General features: G+C 31.0%; 3 protein-coding genes across 5 annotated transcripts in view; 1 reads left to right on the forward strand and 2 right to left on the reverse strand.

Annotated features, from left to right (window-relative positions):
• LOC119829417 (trissin receptor) overlaps positions 1 to 23619 on the reverse strand; it is a 104420-nt gene that overhangs the window by 32818 nt on the left and 47983 nt on the right. The window lies entirely within an intron of this gene.
• On the reverse strand, positions 1444 to 3152 carry LOC119833615. The gene is made up of 3 exons (XM_038357743.1): positions 2928 to 3152; positions 2624 to 2795; positions 1444 to 1676 (listed from the first exon to the last, which is right to left on the reverse strand). Exons 1-3 carry the CDS (start codon positions 3150 to 3152, stop codon positions 1444 to 1446), a joined length of 630 nt encoding a protein of 209 aa, XP_038213671.1.
• Positions 6573 to 22845, forward strand: LOC119829428 (homocysteine S-methyltransferase-like). Of its 3 annotated transcripts, none has more exons than XM_038351936.1 (7): positions 6573 to 6601; positions 15015 to 15213; positions 17366 to 17536; positions 17870 to 17970; positions 21437 to 21598; positions 22165 to 22379; positions 22631 to 22845. In XM_038351936.1, exons 2-7 carry the CDS (start codon positions 15033 to 15035, stop codon positions 22833 to 22835), a joined length of 1035 nt encoding a protein of 344 aa, XP_038207864.1. In that variant the 5' UTR covers positions 6573 to 6601; positions 15015 to 15032; the 3' UTR covers positions 22836 to 22845. The 3 variants fall into 3 exon arrangements, with proteins under 3 accessions (XP_038207864.1, XP_038207855.1, XP_038207846.1); XM_038351927.1 differs by lacking the exon at positions 6573 to 6601 and adding an exon at positions 9462 to 9636; XM_038351918.1 differs by lacking the exon at positions 6573 to 6601 and adding an exon at positions 14299 to 14462.

Consider the following 23619-nt stretch of genomic DNA (forward strand, 5'->3'; position numbering starts at 1 on the left):
ATATATGAATTAAGGGGAGTAATGGCCGCACAGTGATTTTAAGTGCCGCCGTCTAAAGAACCTTTGTAATTATAGTTGGTCGAGGGTTCGAAGCCAAGCGAGCGTGAAAATGTTGGTTGCTATTTGTAAATAATGAATATACTATTGTAAATGTTGTTTATAAGTGGTCAGATGAAATTTAAATACATTTTTTGAAATATAATTATTTAAAAATGTGGAACAGACTTAAAATGAAACAAGAGTGAGAAAGAAAATTTACAAAGAATATGTTATACCAAGGGTTCCATGAATTATTTTTTCGTGAATCTAAAAATAGACTTATTTATCCTACTTATATTATAAATGCGGAAGTTTGTAAGGATGTGTGTGTGTTTGTTGCTCTTTCACGCAAAAACTACTGAACCGATTGCAATGAAATTTGGTACTTAGATAGCTGAATAACTGGAATACCTTTATACCTTTATATCCCGTAATTCCTACGGGATACGGACTTAGGGGCATATAGACTATACGGGGGCAGCTAGTATTTAATAATTTCTAACTCACAGTAAATATTCATAATAAACCTTTCTAAGAAATAGAATTTAACAGACAAATAGACAGGCGAACGGACAGTCAGATTTAGGTACAGGCAATGAAATAATCCAAATTTTAATGAATCAGTTAATGAAAAAATCCAGCAATAAAAGCATCTTTATATTTAACATAAACTTGCAATAATTATAAAAATTATAGATTTGGATTAAGGTAATAACATATTTTTTACAATTATGAACCAATATTGTACAATTATGAGTATAATGGTATAACGTTGCAGTTGCTAGGGATATTATTCAAGAGTAAATATCAGAGGTGTCATGTAATATTTATCTGTATTTTTTATTTCCAATGTTTTGGCTATTACCACACATAACATAATACTATAACTATATGTAGTTTATAACTCGGTATAAAATGTTAAACAAGAATTCAAGCAAATACATACTATGCTGGTTTTACTTCACGGCACTTTATAGTTGACTAGAAAATTGATATAATAAACGACGGATCGCTAAACAAAAGGTAATTACGGCGTTAGACGTACATTAAAGCAAACAACAATGTATCTATGTGTATTTTAATACTTACTTCATGTACGCTGTAACATAATTTAATGATTACATTTCATTGTTAGATAAGAGTAGGTTATTTTAAACGCAGGAGCTGAAGACACACTTCACTGGTAAACCACATTCATCACATATGGGCCTGTAGGCCTACAATATTAGGTGACTACCGACTAAAACCTAGTTCTGTGCTACATAGATTTGTAGCAACCACTTTGAGGCCAACCGCGTTGTTACGTTTGACCGCTACGGAGTTAATTATTGATATAAATCTATAAAATTCGACCGAATTCGAGACTTTACCACCATTGTTATATTCCTCTTTACAGGCTTGACTTTAAAGGTCAGTGCGTGTCATGTTATGGAGGTATATATACGATCTTCCACCAGGTCCTTCGAGACCTAATTTTGCTGCAGCGATTACACATTCTCTTTCGGTAGAAGGAACTTCGTCAACTCGAGTCATTACAAAAGCTGTTATATCTTCACAGCACATCATGCCAATATATTGACCCTCCATTTTTATTCGAAGATCTGCGAACTTTATTAAGGGCTCTGGGTATGGGCGCACTGAAATAAAAAGTAATGACTTTCACAATCGAAAGTTTATGCCAGGTAATGTTCTACCGAATAATAAATTTTGTTTGCTAAAGTAGCTTTTTGATATGCACATTATTGTATAATGTATCATAAGGCTACGTAGCAACCCTATTATCACATCATTTATCCAAACACAGATTACGCGTTTACATTAAATATTAATTTGTTCATAATTAACTTGTAGGTAGATATTATAAATTTTGTAAATTTATAATTTGGTACCTATTGGTATATATTATGTTTTCAATTGTAATATGTTTAATAAATACAAGGAATAATTAAGTTAAATGGACTGCCAAAGTGCAATGGAGTGGAGTGGTATGTACTTATTTTTAATAATAATCAATTTGCTCACCTTCGAGTATTTTTGTTGCGAGAAGTAAATTGGGTTATTGTTGCCAGCTTTCTTATCAAATTCAGTAGCTTGTTTATTTCAGATATTTTGCAAATGACTAGCGACCGTCCCTGTTATGTTCATTAGCAACCATCATGAGAAAAAACCGTTTAAAAAGCGTCGGTTTATTATCATTATGAGTCAAGTCGTGGAAGTTAGGAGCGGAAATGGCGCGCGGTAAGTACTTACTGCGAATATTACCGCCGTACCTTTACTGCGAAGTTCCATCTTGATGAGTGCTCGAAAGAATTGATTGAAGGAAAACTCTTGTACAACAGCTGCTAGTGTTAGTGTTCTAAGGGATCTTTCATATTATTCAGAGAAAATGGAGCGCAAAAACTGAGAGAATTTATGTAACACTTGATACAAAATGAGTTTATTACAAATTTTTACATAAGATGTATATTTAACATTTTAATATACATCTTACTATATGACACGTGAAACATTTTAAAAAGTTTTAAAATTTCCCGTCAAATTTGGTACGAAAGAGACAAAATAAAATACTATAAATAAAATTCACCTTTCAGTCGTTGTTCCATTTTCACAAGTCCTCGGAAGGCACCCGGCGTCCCTGCGTAAAGGAGTAGTACTTGAACGCCGGGCCGTGGTTCCATCAACAGGGTCGCCTTATGCCACTCAACAGTTATGTAGGGGTCTATAGCTTCCACTACTGCTCTAAATTTTCCCAACCTCTACAGAAAAAGTTGTGTATAGAATGCGATAAGTTATGTACTTGTTCAATTATATCTGAAGATTTATTTTGAATGCTTTTTAAATATAATATAGGACAAAGTCAATTTTCTATTGTAAATAAAGCAAGATACCTTCTTAGATAGCAAGGAAAATATAATTGGATTAATTTCTGTGTTGTCTGACCAAAAGTATATAATTTTCCATTGAGAATCGACGACTGCATAAGGATCGAATCGAGCCCCTCGTTCAAATATCTCGCAGGTGGTGATATTAAATAGGCTTACAGCCAAAACATCCCCAAACCCTGACAACGCGTGGAACAAGACTATTACAAATATACCGATTCGTGAAAACATTTCTTGTTGCTGTTCCCTTTGTTATTTCATTTCGTTGTTTACTTACGCGGGTTTATATTCACGTTACATTTCAAAGATTCGATTATTTCAGACATGCGGTGATTAAACATTTAAAAGGTAAAGTATTGCTTTTTTTAAATATTAATGTATGTCTAATTTATAAAATCCAACTATCTAATACCGTTTTAGTATTATTTCGTAAATGGCGTATTCGTTAATTTATAATATATTTTAACAATGTCTGAAGATAGGTGCATTAAAATTGTAATTGTATCTAAGTGATTGATTATTTCTATATATAGAATACTAGCTTTTGCCCGCGCCTTCACACACGTTAATTCAGAGTAGATTAATAGATGTTATTATAGATATAAACCTTCCACTTGAATTAGTCAATCTGTTAAAAAAAACCCTATCAAAATCCGTTGTGTAATTTTAAAGATTTAAGCATACACAGGGACATAGGGACAAAGTAAACGACTTTGTTATATACTGTGATATGTAGTTGCAAAATTTAAAAGGTTCACCTTAATTTGTATATACATATTTAGGTTTATTAGAGGGGTGCCTTACTTATAAATATCCGAGGTTGATAATAATGTCTGCTGAACAGTTAGCATTCTATGTCTGTATAAGAGTGTCAGCAAAAAAGAAGCATCATAAAATACATATATATAAAATATTGTACCTATATTCTTTGTGTTGCATCTTAATCTCTGTTATAAATATTACATTATTTGTTAAATCTTATTTATATTTTCAAGGAGGTTATACTCTTTGAATACAGCATTCATTACAAATAATGAAGTATCATGTGTATTTACTAACAATATATTCCGGTCGAAATTATTCAACAATCGTTGTGAACGTTTAAATTGTACTAACACATTTTTTACTGCTATAAACACAAAAATATGATTATGTCGGTCATATGGGTTTTATAATGATGAATGAATCAGATAAGCAAAGTTGCAAATGAAGAATAATACTCTACGTGGGTAGAGTACTCTGAAAGAGAATTGAAAGTGAATATAAGATTCCTTCGAGAGTTATATTTATAACCAAACCGGGAGAATGGATTGAGAGTAATCCTCAGCGGAGGCTCCTGGCCGACTGCAAGCTCTATATCATGTCACCCACCGCGCCAGATATCTAGACTTATGTTATTCTCTTATCATTACTACAAACAGAGCTATATTTGATCAAAATACAGCAAGATATTCCTTTCTTAATCAATAAATAAATATATATAAAGTTGGTGCGTATTTGTAAGGTACGATGGTAATGCTTATTCGATTCGAGCTTTTCTTAGAATGTACCAATGACTGAGATCGTTAATATATCACAAACTATCTCCACTTTTTCTTCCCTTTTGTATACCTTGTATAACGTTTTTGGAGGTTTGTGTTCTCTAATTCATAATACTGTCTAAGGCAAATATTTATTGTATTCACTACCAAAAAATGAAAATAAAAATGATATATAATATCATTATTTATCTTTACATACAGTGTCGGTTAAAATTCAAATTAACTTTAGCGGTTTGAACGTAAACAATAGTTATTACAATATAATCCGAATTAACATTTTACAGAATCCGAGCGAATGCAGCTCGTACAAATATGAATACCTACATACCGAAACGTTATCATTTAATTTAAATAAACATTACAGATACTAATGGTAATTATCATTAGATAAATAATGTTAATAAATGGATTGATATTATGATAAAATTGGTACCAGGTTTAAAATTGAGTACCTTACATCATAAATTATTACCAACGTCAAGAACGTAACATAAAATGCGTCTTGCCAGTTACCAAGGAATAATAGATCTACTTACTCAAAATACATTATAGGTATATACATTTGCACTTCTTACGAAACCTACAGGTAATCTTATTTACTAATGTTAACGAGAAAAGCTTTGCGAAAAAATTTAAAAGAAGAAATATGTTGTAAGCAACCTAGGATATGGCATTTGTTTTATTGTCGAGTGAGGGGTTCACCCGAACCGGTATCTGTGGTTAATCAAAATGTTACAAGTTGAATTTGACCCACTTCCCGATGTTCAACTGAGCTGAAATTTAGCCTCTATATGTCAGCCAGATGACAATGCAATATAATGGTGTCATATACTTTGTATATTCCGTTGAGTCGGAAAGTAACCGCAAATCTTTCAGTTTGTGATTGTGTTGTTTGTTTTCTTTCTTCCAGGGAATATTACTTTTGTGTTTTATAATGACAAATCGTTATCGTACAGTATCTTAAGTGCAGTGTTAAAATTTATTTAAGATGTTTCATCTATTGTAGGTTTACCGACTACCTTAAAACCCATAATGGAACTCAAGATTTCACTTTGAGCCAGTCACTGATTCAATGACTTTAGAGAGGGGTTACTAACTCGGTGTGAGCGTGACCCAATTTGTGTTTAAACTTGCAAAAACAACACAACTGGGCAAGAACTCTAGGTCCCATTTAACAAACATTTGAAACTACGATAACATTTCTGTATTTGTATGTACTATATTGTTATGATAACTACACTTGAAAGACTTTACTATTAGTTCTATAATACGAAATATAAAGTTTGTTAAGAAAATCCCTGTAATAACTATACCAGTATATTTGAAAAAAATCGGTCGTGCGAGCCGGACTCGCAACACTAAGGATTTCATACAAATAAAGAACTGCAGAAAAAATTGTTCAGACCGTACCAACCTGACCTCGATTTTTATAATTCTTTATTATAGTGGCAACAGGATTATATTATCTCTTTAAATTTGAATTACTATAACGGTTCATGAGATATATAGCCTGGTAAGAGACGGGCGGACGAACAGACTGACACACACACAGATAGACGGAAAGTGAAGTCTTAATATTAGGCTCCTCTGGCTACGGAACCCTACAAACCTAAAAATATAATCAGCTAATTGCAGTTTAATTCATTAATATTCATGCGATATTTAAAAAGGTAACAACACGAACAAAAAACAAAATTTTATATTAAATAATATTCTACCTCAAAAACAAATGTATTCCTACGGAGAGAATTATAACATGCCGTAGTGCAGCCCACACCGCACTGGGGTTACATAACCTGCAATAATAACCATAAAAAGTATGTATTATTCAATAACCTAAGTGGAGAAATCTTTAGATTACACGTGTACCAAATAGATTTTTACAGAGGCTTCCAATATTTCACTTCACTGTTTAAACAAAAGAAAATTAGATTGCAAAAGTGCTGATATGCTATCGTGGTATACGTAAATTTTTTAACTCAATTAAAATGGTTGAAAATGTATTCGTTTTGAAAATTATTTGCGCAAGAAGGATATAAAATGATAATAACAATAATTCCTTATCATGTTTAAGCATTTTTATTACATTTATAAAGGATCTAGGAACGCTCAATATAAATATTCTAAAAGATTTATAGCGTAAGTTTGACGGTGTTTCGTACTTAATTGGAAATTCAGTTTTTTTTTTACGTAAATGGCTATCACAACGTCACACACTGACTAAAATACATATTGTTTCTTAAAACATGCTAATAAATTTTACATCAATAAATACTGATTCAAAAATAAACGAAAGTTTCCATCCTTCATTAATATTCTATACATTTATTAAATCAATGATCACATAGTTTATCAGTTAGTTCATACAACCCGTGCCGTCATTACAAATCTTATCTGAACATTATTTAATTCGATAGATAAACTAACTGATTGCTTTTGTTTGGTGAACTATCTCTTTGTAATTGAACAATGAGATATGGAATTATTATAGTTATTAATTCGTATATCATATGGAGCTGAGTTCAGCTCAATTTTACCTATGAATTGTCATAACCATGTTAAATAGTTTCCAGCCTTAATTAGTGTTGTACTGTAAGTTCTGTGAGATAGCTAACCAGGCGGCAGATAGACGTAATTGACTTGCATGAGACAGCAATTGTGATTTCTGTCCTGGAAATATAACTAAGATACAAACTATCTACATATTCCACAATCTTTGTTGGATGTGATAAACTCAAACTCAATATAACATATTATATTCAGTTAGAATTCTTCTAGAAGCACTATTTTATATAGATCGTATTTAATGTAGATTGCTATTTACCAATTACCATCGGTTCGGAAAGTAACATCCAAAGAGAAGAGCTAGCTAGAAACTGAGACTTTGTTCTTTAAAAACTCAGGTCAATTTTACATAATGTATAATAATAATTATGTTAAAGAACTGTCTCGAGGTTCTTAACATACATTAACGCTATCGTAGGCTCTCTGATCTAATACATAATAAATATTTAAAAGTGTCATTACGATTATCATGTTTAAATATTAAATAATTATTTTTCGCTGTGAATATAGACTATGATAATATAGTTTATCTTAGAGAATTAACTATTGTCTTGATTGTTAACTTATGTCTATATTGTTTGTCAGTGGTATTGACATTAAAAAGTAACTTGTATTGATTAACTTATGCTCATTAGCCTATTTATTATGTGTAGCGTTTTGTTAATGATAATGAATGTTTCCGGGAACCTATCTAGAACATTTTATTACTCCTTAAAGTTTTAAAAACTAATACAACACCTAAAAGACGTCTGTAAATATCGTCGTAACGAGAAAATTTGAGTCATGAAAAAAAACAGACAAAATAAGGAATAGTAAAATAATGTTTACTCTGGTTTAGGTTAGTAACGTGACTCAAAAACTATGTTAGTTAAATAAATACAGTTAAAATAAACATTAAAAAATAACAACAATAAAACATAACAATTCGTAATTTAAATAAGAAGAAAAAACATATAAGTAAATTGGGATTTAACATTTTGGAAATTGCAAGATTTCTTGATTTAATTAAAAATTAATTTGGAAAATTATAAAATCATTATAATTCAAAATTGTCGCGAAATGGATTAACCGCAATAATAGAACGTATCGGGGTGATGGGATGCTCAAAATATGTAATTGTTGAGAACGTGCCAAGCCGTTATTATTACAACTCTACTATTTAAAACGAGGTTTGTGAATCGTACATTGCGTTTCCGAATATAAGTGAATGACCGATAGTGACTTAAATTGAGAAATTTGTTTAATATTATCTCTAACATTCTAGTATTTCGATTTTTTTTATGTGTGTGTGTCATTCACATGAATTAGCTTTTTTAATGTGATTAATACAAAATACTTAATTTTTTTTAAATAATTATATACTATTTGAATGCAATTATTATTACCATGGTATTGACTGGAAGGTATTTGCACCTGTTTATTCAATTTATATTTAGACTTCTATTTATATAAAATCTCTTTTCTCTCCCAGAGCTGAGAGGTTGAACTCTCACTGGCATTTATTTATATTGATTCAGCTTGGTAGATGTAACGGTACTTAAGTATTTATTAATAAATCATAGAAAAATTTTATAGATTATGACGTTTATATTTGAAAATCAGAGCAACAGTGATGTCAAGAAAAAATTAACCTTTGAAGTTAATTTAACATCTCAGTTCCCTCCCTACTGAAGGAAAATTCCATTGTGTACTCGTTTACTTGTGCATCTGTTGTTTTATTTCAATGCTTTGGCACCGAACTATATAATGTTTATTGCGTAGAAAATAAAAAATTATTAGCGCAGAGTGATATAACAATAATAATCCGTAAAAATCATGTTAAATTTCAATATGCATCAATTTTAAAAACGAATAATGGACATAACATTTGCATACTAGTAATAAGATCTTATTATTATTTTTACTGTAATACCTAGTACGGTTGAAGTTGTTATCTTGTGTACATTATTACTGTTGTTACACTGAGTAGCATTTTGTGAATGTTCCCGAGTACATTGCTCCAAGCTGATAAATCTATTATTACCCATAGCTATATCTCGCTTGGTTGAACTAAAAGTATAAAACTATAATACACTTCTCGTTCATTACTTATAACGTCAATGTGAAACGTTAGAAACGTTAGATATTAGTCTAAAGTTAACGTTGTTACATTATATATTTAATTTTAGACACCAGCCATCTTTGTTTTCATTTATATTTGTGTATCTACCATAGCTTGATTTCTAGTTTAGTATTGCATAACAGGTTTAAAATATTATCACTGCTGGAAATATTTTAAAGTATGTCAATAAATTCATTAATATGCCCCACGTGTTTCACATCACCGCGCTACATACTGTCGACTTGTATTGTGTAAGCGAGTTGGATTCACAAATTATAGACAAATAAATGATTAAGTAATGATACTGTAAACAGGGGAATGTGAAAACAACGATAACAATTATTTTATCCGAGAGTGGACGTTTAATCTCAGTGTTAGTGTAGTGTTGTTATACTGACAACGTGCGATACGCGTGTTTTTTTGCCTGTTGCATATTATCATGATACTAGACTTTTATGAAACATAATTTGATTTTATTAATAATTACAACTGTCTCCTATCCAAAAATGTAAGTAATTTATTCATTGTTTCCGTGTATTTTTAATTTTAATTAAACTAGTATGTATCGATGAGATTGATGACCTTCACCGCCTATACATGTAACAATGTATTTATTGACTTTGATGATGGAAAATATGCATGCGAGTACAAATAAGACTATTTTTAATGATTTGTTTTGGAGAACTTAACGAATTAATATGCGTGCAAAAAAAATAATAATGATTTGTATTTGTATTCAAACAAACGTAAATAATATACTAATAAACGGTTAAACTACTACTTATTTTGAACCCGCGGGGAGTGTCGGTATCCGATTTGTGACTTTGCATTACCTATTGCTCTTTTATATTAAAATGCATAAAAATACGGTTTTTTTCAGCTATGGCCTAATCCTATTCTTTATACATGATCATATTATTGGAGTTATTTATTTGTGTTATCATGTTGGTATACAGTATTTATCACGCTTTTTTTATTAATATGAGCTGTTTCTTGCTTGAAACTACAAAACATTTGGTAAATATTTGAAGAAAAGATATTTTGAATTTCTTTTTAAACTTTGGATGCGTCTATCTTGTCACCTATTTTTTTCATTCTCTATCCTAGCACACTTAATTCAGGTAATTGACAAACAAAAAAATGCTACCCCTAAATTTAATTTTTAAAGAGTTAAACTTAATATTGGTCTATCACCATATAAATTTTATAAAAATCTGAGGAGTGGTTTTACGTAATTGACGCACACACAGTTAGACAGACGTAAAAAAATATTTGGATAATTTATAGATCTGTTTTGGTATCTTTAAAATATACCACGCTGCCTGTTATTAAAAAGAACATTTAATGAATATAAATTGTCTGATTACTATACTAGTATTATATTATTGTATATGTTACTTCCAAAAGTATCAAATCCTACTAAAACAAAGAATAAATACCAACGTATATGCACTGAGACTGTCCTTTTTCTCATACATTTTTAAATATGAATATGAGCTGATCCTTAAGAATTAAATATTATTGGTGCTCTCTATATTTTACGGATAAAAATTTATAGACAGTCGTAACTATTTTGGACATTTACAAGCATATCGCTATTACGCTGTTTTAACTAAAAAGTTCGGAACTTTTTCGGCTGTGTATTTGAACCTATAACCTCGTATTTCTGGCGCGACTCCAATATCACAGTGTCATTGTCAATTAGTGACAATAAAAATGCTTACGTTTCAGCTTTTTCAGTAGGCACGCAATACATAAATATTAGACTCACATATGTTAACATACTTGTTTATTTTTAATATTTATGTGTTTTGTTTAATTATGCAAACGCAAAACTCTTAGCATTTATACCATTCCGTTCCCAATTTATTTATACCATTTTATTATGTTATTACTTGGTGTTAACTTCTTATTAACGTTTAGTCTCATTTACTAACCTTCAAATGAATAATAAATATAAAACTTATTAAAGGGAACGTCTATAATAATTGTAACATTTTATTTTCAACACGCTTTTATTAAACAGCTGTATGTTAAAGTGAGACAATTTAGTTTATCATATCAATTCAATGTCTTGAAAACTACATAGCTTTTAATTGTAAAATAACCTACTATGCGGAAGAGGTGATGATATGGCCAAGCGTAGGCTAGTTAGTATAGGTAAAATAACATTGATGTCAAAGGTATCTACATATTACAAAAGTTTGTGCTTCTTAGACTCAGGTGGTTACTGAGCCCTTAAAATATTGTTGTCAACGAAACAATATTTCTTCTGCTTAAAAGTCTCCACCATTTCAATATTAAACTTCCAAGTTTTTCGCCGCTTTGATTTATGTTCAATTACAGCGTCGTTAACATTTTTGTCACTCCTATTTTTAGAATTTCATGACGAAAATATTTAATTTGTAAACAATTTATGGAACACATTCGGGCTCGACTTCACTGTTTCTCTATAAATTATCATAGTCAAAAGCAATTCCTGTTAGATGTTGAATTAGGAATGTTATGTTTCACTAGCGTAAAAAGTAGCCTATGTTACTTTCTAGCATCCTATCTATTACCAGACACATAAATCATATCAAAAAATCGCTCGGATGCGACGTGAAATAAAGGCAAACAAACACACTTTCACATTTATAATATTAGTAAGGTAGCATTGATATTGTTTCATAAATTGATTATTGGTATATTGATAACTGAAGAAACATGACTGAGCAATATAATCATTTGTTTCATCACTTTCCAGATCATTCACATACATGCTCTTACTGTACTATAATTACCAATATAAGCAAGATAGTGATGACAATGAACTCGCAGAACCATGTTTGCTGTTTTATTCAATATTAATTATTGTAATATTATAGTTTGGTACTATCTACGGAAAAAGTACACCTACGTAATGGAAAACAAACGTTATGTTAATAAAACTTACCTCGTTGATTTTTTAAACTTTACATTACCAAGCAGGAAATAAGGATTTTTTTTTATTTCTTATCTAATAAATGCATTATAAGGAATAAAATACAACAAAATCACAATTTATGCTCTACTTACACATATTATGAAAAGAAATTATATTTCAACATCAATTCATTTTTATATTTGTTCAAATTCAAATTCAAAATGATTTATTGTGATTCACAGGTTATAAGGTAGGTATTACATTATATAAAGTTCTTAGTACAATGTTATGTGTTTGTTATGTTAACAACAGTAAGTACCCTAAAGGATTTTTTTTATTTTTGGTGTTTACTGTGACTAAGGTGACGTGGTGGCGATCGCTTACCATGAGCTCGATTGCATATTTTAACAGTTAACAGATCCGTTGAAAATTTTTTTAAGTGTAACAAAAAACATATTTACTTATGTAAGGTTTCTTTATCATATGAACAAAATGCAATGGAGCTGTTTTGATCCAGCTGTCAAAGGTTGTTTGGAGCTGTTACATTCGTTAATTAGTCACATGAAATGAATTCGCGTTTCTTCGCTCAGAATAATGCGATCAGTATCATTAGGGTTCAGAAACGGAACGGAAGATGGAGGGTGCGCTTCGCATGACAAAGGCCGTAGTTATTAATTATAATGTAGGTACAGACGGTGGCGGGTAAGGTCGTAAAATATCTGTGAAAAGTTGTTCTCATTTGTTTCGAAATGTGAAGAATAGACATTCTTTACTATTACAGTTTTATAATATGCATATCTATTTCGGCTTTTATGAGCTTTTAAAATTGATGAATTAATACTTTTAAAATTGATTTAATTGAAAGGTTAAATATACATCTGGTCGTGGAACTTAATAAAAATTACTTAAAGATGTATTAATCATAACATGAAAAGTGAAATTCAATTGTACTTTTTATATCTAATGATGTAGGTACCATTTATATACGACTAAAAACTAAATACGCTATAGTATATAATAATATAGATAAGTAAATTGTTCAAGTTTTCATTATTATACTTAATTCATTGAAATTTGTGTAACAGTTGATAAATACGATCATATTATAGGTATGTATGGCAATATGATAAATATAATAATGGTTTGATTTATCATATTTAGTGCGCAGGTTTAAGGACATACACGTGTGACGGTCGCACGCGTCGCCAATGACCTTAAATCTGTACCTACTTCGACCTGTCATTACTTTTGTGCAAGCATTTCTTAAAATACAATTCAAATTTTTCTTCATCTCAATCTTGACGCATGTTTTAATAAAAAATAATTGAAAAATCTTGAGAACTTTAGTCAAGGAAAACTACAAAGAAAGAGTTGTTTGAAATACATACATTGAAATGTATACATGACACGAAACACAACAATATACAAGACTCATAAAAACAACTAACAGCGTTAAAATGTATCGGTCGAAAGAACACTATTAGCTTTACATTCAAAACCAGTGAAATAATTTTATTTCTAAAGTATTAAGAATTTCACTTAAATTAGGAAAGTATCACAAATACCAATTAGCTTTGTACCTACATGATACATTTAATAAACATTCAAGCGAACACCGCTATTATATTTTGAGAGCATATATTGTTAAGCCATTCATAATACATAAATTAGTTTTTGATCAATTCGCATTTTTTTCAATATTTAATGCCAGTCCATTTACATTTTGAGCTTTCGCGATATTTCATACGTTGTTTATGTATACCTACCAATAAAAAAGCTTCGTAATTAAAAATTTGTGATTTATAGCTTAGGTCCTTCCAGCTGTTTACGTATCAATATTTCGCTCACTTTAGAAGCAAAACGTCAGCGGACGTGACCCCATTTGACAGATTTCAATAGCAATAATTAAACATCCATTTGAAGGGCCCCAATTTTCGAAGTACTATTATAATGTAATGATAATTAAATACGAAAATTCCGTGTCGATATTGAGATTAGTCTTGAGTAATTTAGATAATTTTTGTTAAATTTATATCAATGTTTTTCTATTATTTCCACTGCAATTAATTAAAAAAAAAACAAAGTTTCTGAGAGTGAGTTGGAACTCAATCAAATAACGACTTAAACATCCTATTCTCGTAGTGTGTGTATGTTTAGATAGTAAGTACTGTGTATAGTGTAAAAATAAATTAAAATAAAACGTAAATACATTCTCCTCATAGTGAACCCGACCAGCATTGCACTATTAACGTTTTAGCACCGACATTCAACAAACAGAAGAACAATTTTTTCTACGAAATAAGAAAGATATTTTAACGTGTAATTTATTTTGCGCTACACGTGTAATTGCGATTCTTTTGCTCGTCGTCGTACTTGTGAAAATGATGAAAAATTCTACGACTCTCGTGAGACTCTTAATAAGTACTAAAGTAAGTTTAAGCAGCTTGTTCGTCAGTTCAACATGCAAGTGGCGACGTAAATTATTAAAATTAAAAACCATAAATTTTGGGTACTTTCACATACTTACATGTAGGTACGCTATATTTAATTAGTTCGACGCAAATTTTGGTAAGATTTAAAAGTTCGCTACATAACTACAAAATGTATATTTAAAATAATGTAATACCGTAATAAGTATATACACAGAGTTGAATTAATTAACAAATACTAATCAATTCAAATGTTAATATTACGGAAACATGAACAAAACAAACGGTATAGCCACATGAAACAATATGGAGATAAACAAACACAAGAAAATAATATGGAGATAAAACAACTTGAAAATTTTATCATACCTACTACTTTTATACGCATGAACGCTTGAGGGGGTAAATATCTCCTTTGGGAGTTTAAAAAAATCTTTTCCAGGGAAAAGCCTTCATGCGAACGGCTTAACATACGTATATTGTGGTATAAGATTGCGTTCTATTTGGGTTTTAGTTTCGCTTTATAAACTGATTAGTTATATTTCCTTACAGATACAGAGGTCGGCAAATATGACACCAATTAATGAGGAGGGTTCGGAGCCTCCACGTATTGTAGTGCTAGATGGTGGCTTTTCTACACAGTTATCATGTCACGTGGGCCATGTAATAGATGGCGACCCCCTGTGGAGCGCCCGATTCCTGCACACACACCCTGACGAAGTTGTAAATGCACATCTTGATTTTCTACGAGGTACGTGAAAATACCTTATATCATTCATCACTTTACTATAAATAACTACATATCAAATCATTTTAAAAGGCTAGTTTGAAGCGAATGATGGCTTAGTCACAAACATTTTTGTCTAGGTAATCTTTTGTATTATTTTTTTAAATATGTTTGTACTCTATGTTTATAAAGACGCTTTAAAAGGACAAAATAGTATAAATAATAAAATAAATAAGTATAAACTATAACTTACTCAAATAAATACTTTACATTTAACGAATGAATCTCTGCTCTGAATACTAAGAATAAAAAATATATGCGAATCACTTTCTAGTGAATCTACGCTGCTTTATTTACACATACCTATTTGGAAGCCTTTTAACCTATGATGTTTCCATGAAATATAGTTAGAAGTATCAGGAAACTCTAAAAAACAGAAACAAACTAACATTTTCCTCTCCAGAATGTCGCTTTTTATTTTGTTTGAGAGCGGAGTTGAATTTAATTAATAAATAAAGTTTGTCGATGTTACAAACCAAGATGCTACATTTTTGTAACACCAAACATAAATAGTTTTATGTTGGTAACATAACTTTGATAACATCAGTGAAAATAAAAACAGCAAAATATGGAGAATTTAATTAAATTCTTGGCAGTAAAATCTAGAACAGAGGTTGAAGTTTTAAATAAATAATAATTAGCTTTTAAAGTGTTTTAAATAATAACGTCCCGTATTTTCTGAAGACAATCAGCACACCGGCATCTTAACTGTGGAAATTGTTATTAAAATAATCGAAGTCATATCATTACGCCTCTGCGTTCATCATTGTAGCTATGCATACTAGAATGTTCCTTACAAACAGATTTCCGAAACGGGGTTATATTTTTAATACCTCAGTTTCATATTTTTCATTAAATCACTCTGAATCAACAACATTTTATCTACGGCTCGTTTAATTATTTTCCCAATTCCAGTTTAAAACATAAAGTTACTAGCTGGGTTTAATATCTCGAAGCTCACGTAGGCATTAGACGTCTATACATATAGATACCTTCCTAAATTCAATAAGTTCTCCGAAGAAGGTAGGTGCGAAGTAATTGCGTCGCTCTTCGTAACAAAGATTCACGGCGAATTAATTTCTAGACACAATCAAATGTATGGCACAGATAATTTGGAGAATAAAGGGCTATATTGCGATATTGTAATACATCGTATACACGCGTGTTTGACATATTACACGTTAGGTCGCTTTTAGCATGTCATTTCCTTGCATCTGTCGGCGCAAGTACGACCTCGTCTCATGTCATCGTCCTCTGAAAGCGCCTTTCTTTACCACAAAACGGACCGTTTCTTTTCATAAGGAAAAACTGAAAAGTGACTACAAGCAAATAACTCCCAGGAGGCAAAAAACCTACTGCCTTGCTTTACCGCCCTCCTGTTATGTAGAATAGGCAACATTGAAAAATTGTTTTGGAAACTTTACTTATCATGATCTGTGTAAACCCAAAGTTTTCTTTTGAGAAATGTACAAACATGTGATTATTTAAGCCTTTCACTTCATTTATGCGAATAATAATAGAATAAATTAAAAACAAACTTACAAAATGAAGGCGGTTCAATATAAATATTATAATACGTATCTAGGAGTAAAGCTTGGTTACCACTTTGCACCGGATACAAAACGCTATTGCCATTAATCACCTTGTCTCTTTAATACGTTTCCATTCGAGCAGCGTCTATTTATTACATAATTAATTTCTTCAACCTAACAATTATGTTGAGTAAGTTTCTTATGTTGAGTAGTGCTTATGTTGAGTAAGTTTCTTACTGAGCTCTCGGGATCGTATTGCATTACTAAGTTTTAATAACATTAATTGTTTACAGTCTCTTAGCCACACCCTGTACTTCGTTAATAATAGTACCGAAGCGACGTAGAACCGAAATACAAACAATATTTATGATGCTAGTTTCTTAATATTAACCCTCCAAGTAAATGTGTCGAACTCTACAAACACTACAATTTATGACGCATATTATACTGCATATATTTGCGAATAATAAATTTGAATACTATTGTTGAGCATCATATTAACCATTACTGAGAGGCTTAATCACTCCCATAATTTATAGCTAAATGCAATCCTAATTGATTTTAGCATATTATTGTAATTGCAGCTGGGGCTCATTTGATTATCACAAATACATATCAGGCTTCAGTCGACGGCTTTGTGGAACATCTGGGAGTCACGCCTGAGCTGGGATATGAATTAATCAAGCGTGCTGTACAATTAGCAAAAAAAGCAAGAGATTTATACCTAGAAGAATATGAAGATTACATACAATCTGGTAATTTATGTGCTTTATTATAAATTAGAATAAAATTACACTTTTACGAAACAATGAAAATGTAAGAACCGCCCAACATGAATTATATATTTATGCAGAGCGAAAAAAGTATTAATAAATCTTCTCATGAAAATTTCAAGAATGTTTACATTTTACGAACAAAGCTTGGGTTCGTAGTCCCACAAGGGACGGGTGCTAGCACGCATTAATTACACTTTGCGCGGGTTCAAAGTATTTGTTATGATATTGTCATACCATAGTTGTGGTTTCTAAGTAACTGCAAGTTATAACGTGTGTGTAATTATGAGTTATCACTATATGTTGTTTCTTTAGATCACGCCCCGCTAGTGGTGGGATCCGTAGGACCGTATGGTGCTCATCTTCATGATGGATCCGAGTACGACGGCAGTTATGCGGACACGACACCCGTACAGGTAATGACTTATTGTTATCATTATAATATAGCTATAATTATTCTGAAGCAGATGCATACGTGTGATCTATTAGTTATTAAGCGCTGTACAACTATACGTTCAAGATTAGTATGATACGTTTTGGCTAGATCCGACGCTCTTTTTAAAATATAGGTAAATAAGTACCAATTTTTTCGAATATATTCTTTTCCAGGTGATATTTTCCTACATGGCTTTTTTTAAATCCAAAATAATTGGAAATGGTCATAAGTCAGATAAATAGGTCAAATCTAATGTAATCATTTATAAATAAGTAAGAGATATGTTCTGTAGAATAAATCATCGCCAAAATAGACCTGCAGCAGCGAATAAAACCATCATCCAAATAACCTCAATGCTAATCAGGTCTTTGCCTATTTCTATTTCAAATGTGCCTTATGCTTTTAGCCACTGCGATCGATCGACCTAGAATTACTTAAAAAGTACCTACATTGTCGTTTGTAAAAATCTTGGATGTGCTCTTTTCAATCTCGTATGTGCATACAGTTTTGAAATTATATTTAAATACGATTGTACTTCCTGTGTTTCGAATATTTTATAAGTATTTGTTTATAACATTTATTTTCAGAAACCAATAATAATTTTCACGTTTTTAAATATAAATTTCGTCTTACTTTTCTAGTTTTATCCGTTTAGAGGACTTAAAAATTATTTTTGTACAATTCCTGTACCATCAATCATTGATAATAGTTACTATGTTAGCATATACCTATTTTATTATCTGCACTGGTCAGCCTAAAGAAGTGTAGTTTCGATTTTGTTTTATCGGCAAGCGTGTCAAGCTGAATTCTTTCCTTAGCTCATTCTATCCTACAATCTCATTTTCTTTAAACGTGGGAAACGTACCATACCGCAGATTTCTTTAAATAAGCTTATTCGGTATTCCTCCAAATTGCCATACCATGGTTTAGACGGAAAAAATTAATAAAACAACAATAGATATATATTTATAACAAAAGGCTTCGTGTTTCATATTTCTATAAATAAATCAGAGATACAGTTAAAAAAACAGTATCTGAAAATTTATGAAGGAAACAAGACCTTTTTAAGGCAACGTCTGTTTTCCCCAAAGAACATTTGAACCTTTACCTTGTGGCGGTAACCTCGATGAAGTCTGTTAAAAAGATAAATTAAATGTACGCGGAATTTTAAACATTTTAGATCATAAAAGATTCACGTTGTAATTTACTTGCGTTACTTGCGTTATTTTAAAAATACATCGTAGCTACAATACATACATACTTAAATGCTAGTAATGAATTACATTAGTAGACATTATTAACAAAAAAAGGGGGTAAATCCATATTATACAAATTATATTCATTCATTGATGGTTTTGGTGTCAGTAATTGCTATAACATGAGAAGGCACAGATAATGTAAATTTTATTGGCCGAATCTATACGGCGATCCATGTCTGCGTAGAAATAGTTATTGCCAAACGTGAGTTTAATTATTGAATGAACTAGAACTATCTAATCGTTTATAGGATTAGCGTAGGCATGTGAATGTATCACAGTATATATAACACATAATATATACAGCATATATACATTAAATCAGCTCAAGTAAAGAGATTCATACTTATTACTTTTATACTTCTCGTGTTATTGTAAATATTATCTTGATTCTTATTTGTAAGTTTTGGTATGCGATAATAATAATCTATCAAAAATATGTAATTACAAGCCCCAGGTAACTCTACGATTTAAAATAATATCCAAATAGATAATTTACAAATTTTTCTATTGATAATTCAACGAATAATTAGATACAGTAGGTACACTACCTTTTCAGATAAACAAAACAAAAAGTAGTCTTCAGTTTTACCTATTTTAAAGCTTTAACAGACCAAGGGTTAAAATGATTTGTGATTTATGAAAATAATAAATACGTTAAATATGTCGAGATAACTCGTTCTTGAGGACTAATTTTAGCTATACAATCGAATGAGAGCTGAGAAATATATATGATTAAAAACAAAATAAGTTATAACATGGTTATTACATGAGTTATAACCCACCATTTAGATTTTCAATTTCAACTGGAGTATTATAGAGTAATTGGAATAAAGGTTAAATTTGAGATTGATACAGGACAAGTTAATAGAAAATAGCTTAAATTATAACTTCTGCCTTTATTCTCGTATGCGTATCTATGCGTATAATATACAAAGCTATGCTCAATATCTCTCTATAAATTATTATCACCATTGTCTTTTCATAACATTTGCTAACTTGTCTCATTAATGTAGATATATCGTAAAATTAATGTTTTTGAATGTCGATCCGAGTAAACAAGGGCATTAACAATCATATCACAATTGAACATTAGCACAGTATGCTGGTCAATACTTGATACCAGTCAATATAACGCAAGGTTTGTTGTAATTTATATTATTTGAACGGACTCGGCGCACCATGAATACTAACGGCGAAGTAAAAGTTGAAAGCGTTGGCTAAATCGTAAAGAGGGTCGTAAAGTTGCCGGCAAATTAAAATTTACATCGGCAATATGAAAAACTCTCTTTCCATTTCTCGTCTTTTTTCGGGACCAACGGTGTTTGACTGGGGTGGACAGTTAATTAATGGAGACAAGAACAAATGGAATATCAGGAGCAAACGTGAAGCGGCAAAATGCTTGCTCAGAATTAGCTAGCAATCCTTTATATATTTAGTAAATAAGTAGTATACATATACAAGTAGTATACATTTATTATAAAATTGAAAAATACAAAGTTGACATAAGTACCTAATGTATAAAAATTTTAATCCGACTCATTAACTACATAAAATAAGTTGTAATTGATATGTATCGAGCATTCACGGATTAAAATAACAAGAATGACTAGTAATGGCTATAGAATATAAATATGTATAATAAAGCTGATTTTTATGACAATGGCATTTCCATCCAACACCATAATATATTATACAATATTTTGCGTAAAAAGTTGAAAAAATTCATGCGTCCGAACGGAAGGGACCAAATATAATCGATCGAGCGTACACCTCACAATACGAATTCATTAAATTCAGGTCAAATGGACGTAAAAATGTACTTCAAAAATCAAATAAGCATAAATGTATATTGGAGTATATACAGCCTAGAGGCGAGGCTATATTCATGTGGCTTTTTCACAATATTTTTTTTTTCTGTTTCTGAATGTATTTACGTCCCCATTTAGTTTGTTAGTATATATATATTATGTTATAGTCGAGAGATTAAAATGGTTAGTTAAGGTATGATGTATAATTTGATGCATCTACATTAAAAAAGCGATACTTGAATACCTACATCTTTTGTTACGTAAAACACAATAGCTATGTATAATCATTCGCTTTGTGAAGCGTTGGTTCATGCAAACAATATTTGGGGTTCATTAACATTTATGATCAAGGTTGTGAATATATCTGTTTATTTTCTAGACTATGCGTGAATGGCACAGGCCGCGCATCCAGGCTCTCGTTGAAGGTGGAGTGGATTTATTGGCGCTTGAAACAATTCCGTGTCAAGAAGAGGCTGAAATGCTCTGCGACCTGTTGCGTGAATTTCCTGGCATTAAAGCGTGGCTTGCATTTAGCTGTAAGGTGTGTTCAAATTTTCACAATGGAATGTGTATCAACATATAATGTAATAATAGCACGCGTAATGTCAGCAAGCATATCATACACACTTCTAGCGTTATTAATTACCCTACGAGTTTAATATAAGTATCTATTTCTAAAAACTCAAAAGTATAGCCAATATATTATCTATGTAAATAATATTATGTAAAAACCTTCGCAGAACGTCACAAATTGAAGTCTTCTTAGATCGTAAAACTTGTCCCGACGGAGGTATTTAAATAACTATTACAGAGTTTATTTCCGACATAATAAACTGTGAAGTACATCATTAACTTTTATATCAATCGTTTCGTTTCAATAATGAGTTTTAAAACAAATAAATAAAAAAGAAATTGAACTCTGATTCGTTTGAATAACGATATTGTAACTAAATAGTGTTCTGATAAAATACGTACCGACATATCTTGACACTATGACCTGTATTATCGATGACTAACATAATGTTATGTCAGAAGTCAATAAGATTATTTCTTTAAATAAGTATCTTGCCAACCGCGAATGTTAAAATGAATTGTTTTCAATTTCAGGATAATCAAAGCATCGCCCACGGCGAGAGTTTTCAGAAAGTCGCAAAGAAATGTTGGAATCTGAATCCAGAACAACTCGTAGCGGTCGGCGTAAACTGTTGTGCTCCTTCATTGGTTTCTAATTTATTAAAGGGAATTAACGACGATCGGACACATGATCCTATTCCATTAATCGTTTATCCGAATTCTGGTGAAACCTACAATCCTAAAATAGGGTAAAGTAAATTATAAATATTCCACAACTTCTCTCATAACGATCGCGATTTATATTCGAAAATGAGAAAGTGTCATTTTCGTCTGAGTAGATAAAATATTAGGTACATCACTAATTGTCGGTAAAGGTTTATTTGTTTAAGATGATAAATATCTCTACCAGTTTAATAATTATCATTAGGTACCACAGACTCAGGACATTAATGTAGTTGTATAAAGTTAAAAACATCAGTATTATGCTTTTATATTTCAGTTGGATTGACAGAGATAAATGTGAGCCAGTGGAGGTGTATATACAAGAATGGCTGGATCTAGGAGTTCGGTACGTAGGCGGCTGCTGTAGGACCTACGCTGCAGATGTTTCCAGAATACGTAATCAAGTACACTGCTGGCGCGATCGCTGGCGCTTCCAGCATAAATACCAAGACGACGTACGGAAAAACCAAAGCTCTAACTAAATGATCTCCTGTAGTCATAAATATACATTAAGTGTTGCATGAAGTACGTTGAGATACTTGTTCATGGTTCCGTAAAACAATAGTATGCATGATGGTATAAATTTCATATTATGTATTTAAAGTCATTAAATGTTTAATACATTAAAATAAAGTGTTTTTTTTATTGAAAACAGTCCTGATTGTCCTGATTCCTACTTACATAATTGAAATTGGATACATTTAAGGCATTTTAATTATTCAAAAAACATCGTAATAAGTAAACAACAACGTCAAACTGCCAAATTAGTCCAAATTTACATGGGTAATGGCACCTGCTTTAGTGAATAAATTAATTAACCACCTAAATCGATTTAAAATTCTAAGGTACCAAAAAAAACCAGTCAACTTTTTAAAATGGTAAAATTTAATTTTATAAGAAAAACAAATAAATGCAGTTGCAAACGCAGCAATGAGAATGAAACACAGCGTTGGAAATCTTGTGACATGTGAAGACGGTAGACGTTTACGGATGTTGTTTCATTCATCGCACTCTGTTATACTGTTTTTGAAGAAAATCTCACTACTTATGTGGAATTTGTTTAGTTTAACACTTTTCACATTCAATAGACATTTAAACACTTTGATATTTAAAAATGTAACACCAATTTTATAAAATGTATGTAGTTTTTGCATTAAATTTTTACGAATATGGCACGTCTCAGCTATTGTTCCCTCTAGAAAAAAAGAAGATATTAAAAAAGTTTTGACCCATATAATAAGGGCGGAAAAAATAAATATCACGCAA

The sequence above is a fragment of the Zerene cesonia genome, chromosome 1, assembly GCF_012273895.1.
Source record: "Zerene cesonia ecotype Mississippi chromosome 1, Zerene_cesonia_1.1, whole genome shotgun sequence".
NCBI lineage: Eukaryota > Metazoa > Arthropoda > Insecta > Lepidoptera > Pieridae > Zerene > Zerene cesonia.

What these genes read in the sequence shown, in the direction of transcription:
- LOC119829428 (XM_038351918.1), top strand. Translation starts at nt 14,415, where the DNA reads ATGATGAAAAATTCTACGACTCTCGTGAGACTCTTAATAAGTACTAAA. An exon ending in CGGACACGACACCCGTACAG is followed by an intron (nt 17,971 to 21,436) that starts GTAATGACTTAT and finishes TTTATTTTCTAG; the next exon opens with ACTATGCGTGAATGGCACAG. An exon ending in GGCTTGCATTTAGCTGTAAG is followed by an intron (nt 21,599 to 22,164) that starts GTGTGTTCAAAT and finishes TTTCAATTTCAG; the next exon opens with GATAATCAAAGCATCGCCCA.
- LOC119833615 (XM_038357743.1), bottom strand. Translation starts at nt 3,152, where the DNA reads ATGTTTTCACGAATCGGTATATTTGTAATAGTCTTGTTCCACGCGTTG. An exon ending in TTTCCTTGCTATCTAAGAAG is followed by an intron (nt 2,796 to 2,927) that starts GTATCTTGCTTT and finishes CTTTTTCTGTAG; the next exon opens with AGGTTGGGAAAATTTAGAGC. An exon ending in AATGGAACAACGACTGAAAG is followed by an intron (nt 1,677 to 2,623) that starts GTGAATTTTATT and finishes TTTTTATTTCAG; the next exon opens with TGCGCCCATACCCAGAGCCC.